General features: G+C 47.3%; 1 protein-coding gene across 1 annotated transcript in view; it reads right to left on the bottom strand.

Moving 5' to 3' along the window:
• Positions 1 to 2,749, bottom strand: part of NXF1 (nuclear RNA export factor 1) — a 15,676-nt gene that overhangs the window by 10,272 nt on the left and 2,655 nt on the right. The window contains exons 4-6 of the mRNA XM_008053595.2: positions 511 to 594; positions 297 to 401; positions 101 to 181 (exon numbers count right to left, since the gene is read on the bottom strand). Coding sequence (XP_008051786.1) covers positions 101 to 181; positions 297 to 401; positions 511 to 594 — 270 coding nt within the window. The remainder of the gene's footprint in view (positions 1 to 100; positions 182 to 296; positions 402 to 510; positions 595 to 2,749) is intronic.

Here is a 2,749-nt window from a genome sequence, read left to right as displayed (position 1 = left end):
AAAAAAAAAAAAAAAAAAAAAAAGGATTGTATGTTAGGAGTTGTGGTGTGGGAAGTGGTAAGACAAGGTTGGAAATACACCTAATTTGAGCCTGTCTCACCTTTAGCTGTTCTACTTGTTCTGGCTTCAGTTCATTCTGTACCGTGTGGGGTGCAACAGAGGAATTAATGATGATAGATATCTGGAGGGAAGACACAAAGGGCACAGTAAACTCCAAGGGAGTCTAAGCCCTGGGACCAAGACGCAGTCCTAGCCCTGAGCACCAATCCCCAGCCAAGCCAGGCCTTTAAACACACCCTTCGGTTATCCCGATCCAAAATCTTATAGTTGACAGCCTTCAATGCAGAGGCAGTACTGGCGTCTTCAACGAAGAACTGGGCCCGTGTATTCTCATAGTGAAACTGTAAGAGGAAATAAGAGAATTACACCGGGAGCTCAAAGCCCCTTGCCCAGCTGGCTGCTCTGCCCTCCCTGGAGCCCAGCTTGCCAGCCACTCAGGCCTTATCTTACCTCAATAGGGGTGAAGGGGACACTGCACTTGTTCTGAATCATGCTCAGGAGCCATGCCTTGTCATACTTTCTGCCATAAGGAATCTAGAAATGAGAGAAGAAAGAAGGAAACAATAGGTAACTAAGGCTGAAAAGCAGAGCCATCCACTGCTCCTTTTATACCCTTCATCAAACTTTAAAAGACTTTCTAAATAAAGAACTTGTCATAGATTTTCTACTTAGGATAAACATGGATTCCTTAACATGCTCTCTGACTACCTACATTTTCTATTCCTCATAAGAAGAAAAAAAAGAAATCAAGCTGGGCGAGGTGGTTCACATCTGTAATCCCATCATTTTGGGAGGTGGGGAGGCAAGAGGATTGTCTGAGCCCAGGAGTTTGAGACTAGCCTGGGCAACTTGGTGAGACTTTGTCTCTACAATAAATCAAAAAAATCAGTCACACGCCTGTGGTTCTAGCTATCTGTAAGGCTGAGGCGGAAGGATCACCTGAGCCCAGCAGATAGAAGCTGGGGTGGCTGTGAGTACGTCACTGCACTCCAGCCTGGGCAACAGGGAGACACCACTTTAAAAATAAATTAAGCTGGTTGCAGTGGCTCAAGCCTATAATCCCAGCACTTTGGGAGGTAGAGGCGAGAGGATTGCCTGAGCTCAGGGGTTTGAGACCAGTCTGAGCAACATGGTGAGACCTTGTCTTTACGATAAATTAAAAAAAAAAAAACAAACAGGCCGGGCTTGGTGGTTCAGCCTGTAATCCTGTGCTTTGCGAGGCCGAGGTGAGTGAATTGCCTGAGCCCGCAGGTTTGAGACTCGCCTGGCCAATTTGGTGAGACCTCATCTCTACAATAAATCAAAAATTAGCTGGGCATGGTAGCACGCGCCTGTAGTTCCAGCTACTTGGAAGGCTGAGGTGGAAGGATCGCTGGAGCCCAGCAGGTCGAGGCTGTAGTAGCCAGGAGCGGCCACTGCACTCAAGTCTGGGTGACAGAGTGAGACTACAACTCAAAAAAAAAAAAATAATAACTTGGCGAGACCTCATCTCTACAATAAATCAAAAAATTAGCCGGGCGTGGTAGCGCGCGCCTGTAGTTCCAGCTACTTGGAAGACTGAGGTGGAAGGATCGCCGGAGCCCAGCAGGTCAAGGCTGTGGTGGCTGGGAGTGGCCACTACACTCCAGTCTGGGTGACAGAGTGAGACTCCGACTCAAAAATAAAATAAAATAAAATAAAAATAAAATTTAAAAAGCTGGGTGGAGTGGCTTAAGCCTGTAATCCCAGCACTTTGGGAGGCAGAGGCAACAGGACTGCCTGAGTTCAAGGGTTTGAGACCAGTCTGAGCAACATGGTGAGACCTTGTCTCTACTATAAATTTAAAAAAAAACAGGCCGGGCTCAGTGGCTCAGCCTGTAATCCCAAGCTTTGGGATGCCGAGGTGAGTGGATTGCCTGAGCCCGTGGGTTCGAGACCTGCCTGGCCAATTTGAGAGACCTCATCTCTACAATAAATCAAAAAATTGGGCCAGGCTCAGTGGCTCAGCCTGTAATCCCAGCACTTTGGGAGGCTGAGGTGAGTGGATTGCCTGAGCCTGCGGGTTCGAGACCCACCTGGGCAACTTGAGAGACCTTATCTCTATAATAAATCAAAAATTGGCAGGCATGGTAGCACGCGCCTATAGTTCCAGCTACTTGGAAGGCTGAGGCGGAAGGATCGCCGGAGCCCAGCAGGTTGAGGCTGCGGTGGCTGGCAGCAGCCATTGCACTCCAGTCTGGGTGACAGAGTGAGACTCCAATTCAAAAATAAAAAATTAAAAATTAAAATAAATCAAAAAATTGGCTGGGCGTGGTAGCGCACGCCTCTAGTTCTAGCTACTTGGAAGGCTGAAGCAGAAGGATTGCTGGAGACCAGCAGGTTGAGGCTGTGGTGGCTGGGAGTGTGCCACTGCACTCCAGTCTGGGCGACAGAGTGAGACTTCAACTCCCAAAAAAAAAATTAGCTAGGCGTGGTAGTACTTGCCTGTGGTCCCAGCTACTTGGAAGGCTGAGGTAGAAGTATCATCTGAGCCCAGTAGGTTGAGACTACAGTGGCTGTGAGCGTGCTACTGCATTCCAGTCTGGGTAACAGAGTAAGACTCTGACTCAAAAAATAAATTAATTAATTAAATAAATGAAACTTTCTTATTTTGTCCCCTTCCATCTCTTCTCTGAACCTGCTCTTAGGTATTCTTTTTTTTTTTTTTTTT

Source organism: Carlito syrichta, unplaced genomic scaffold, assembly GCF_000164805.1.
Source record: "Carlito syrichta isolate Samal-C Ts95f unplaced genomic scaffold, Tarsius_syrichta-2.0.1 Scaffold288315, whole genome shotgun sequence".
Lineage (NCBI taxonomy): Eukaryota > Metazoa > Chordata > Mammalia > Primates > Tarsiidae > Carlito > Carlito syrichta.
The sequence above is the reverse complement of the archived record's forward strand: the minus strand, read 5'-3'. Positions and strand labels throughout refer to the sequence as shown.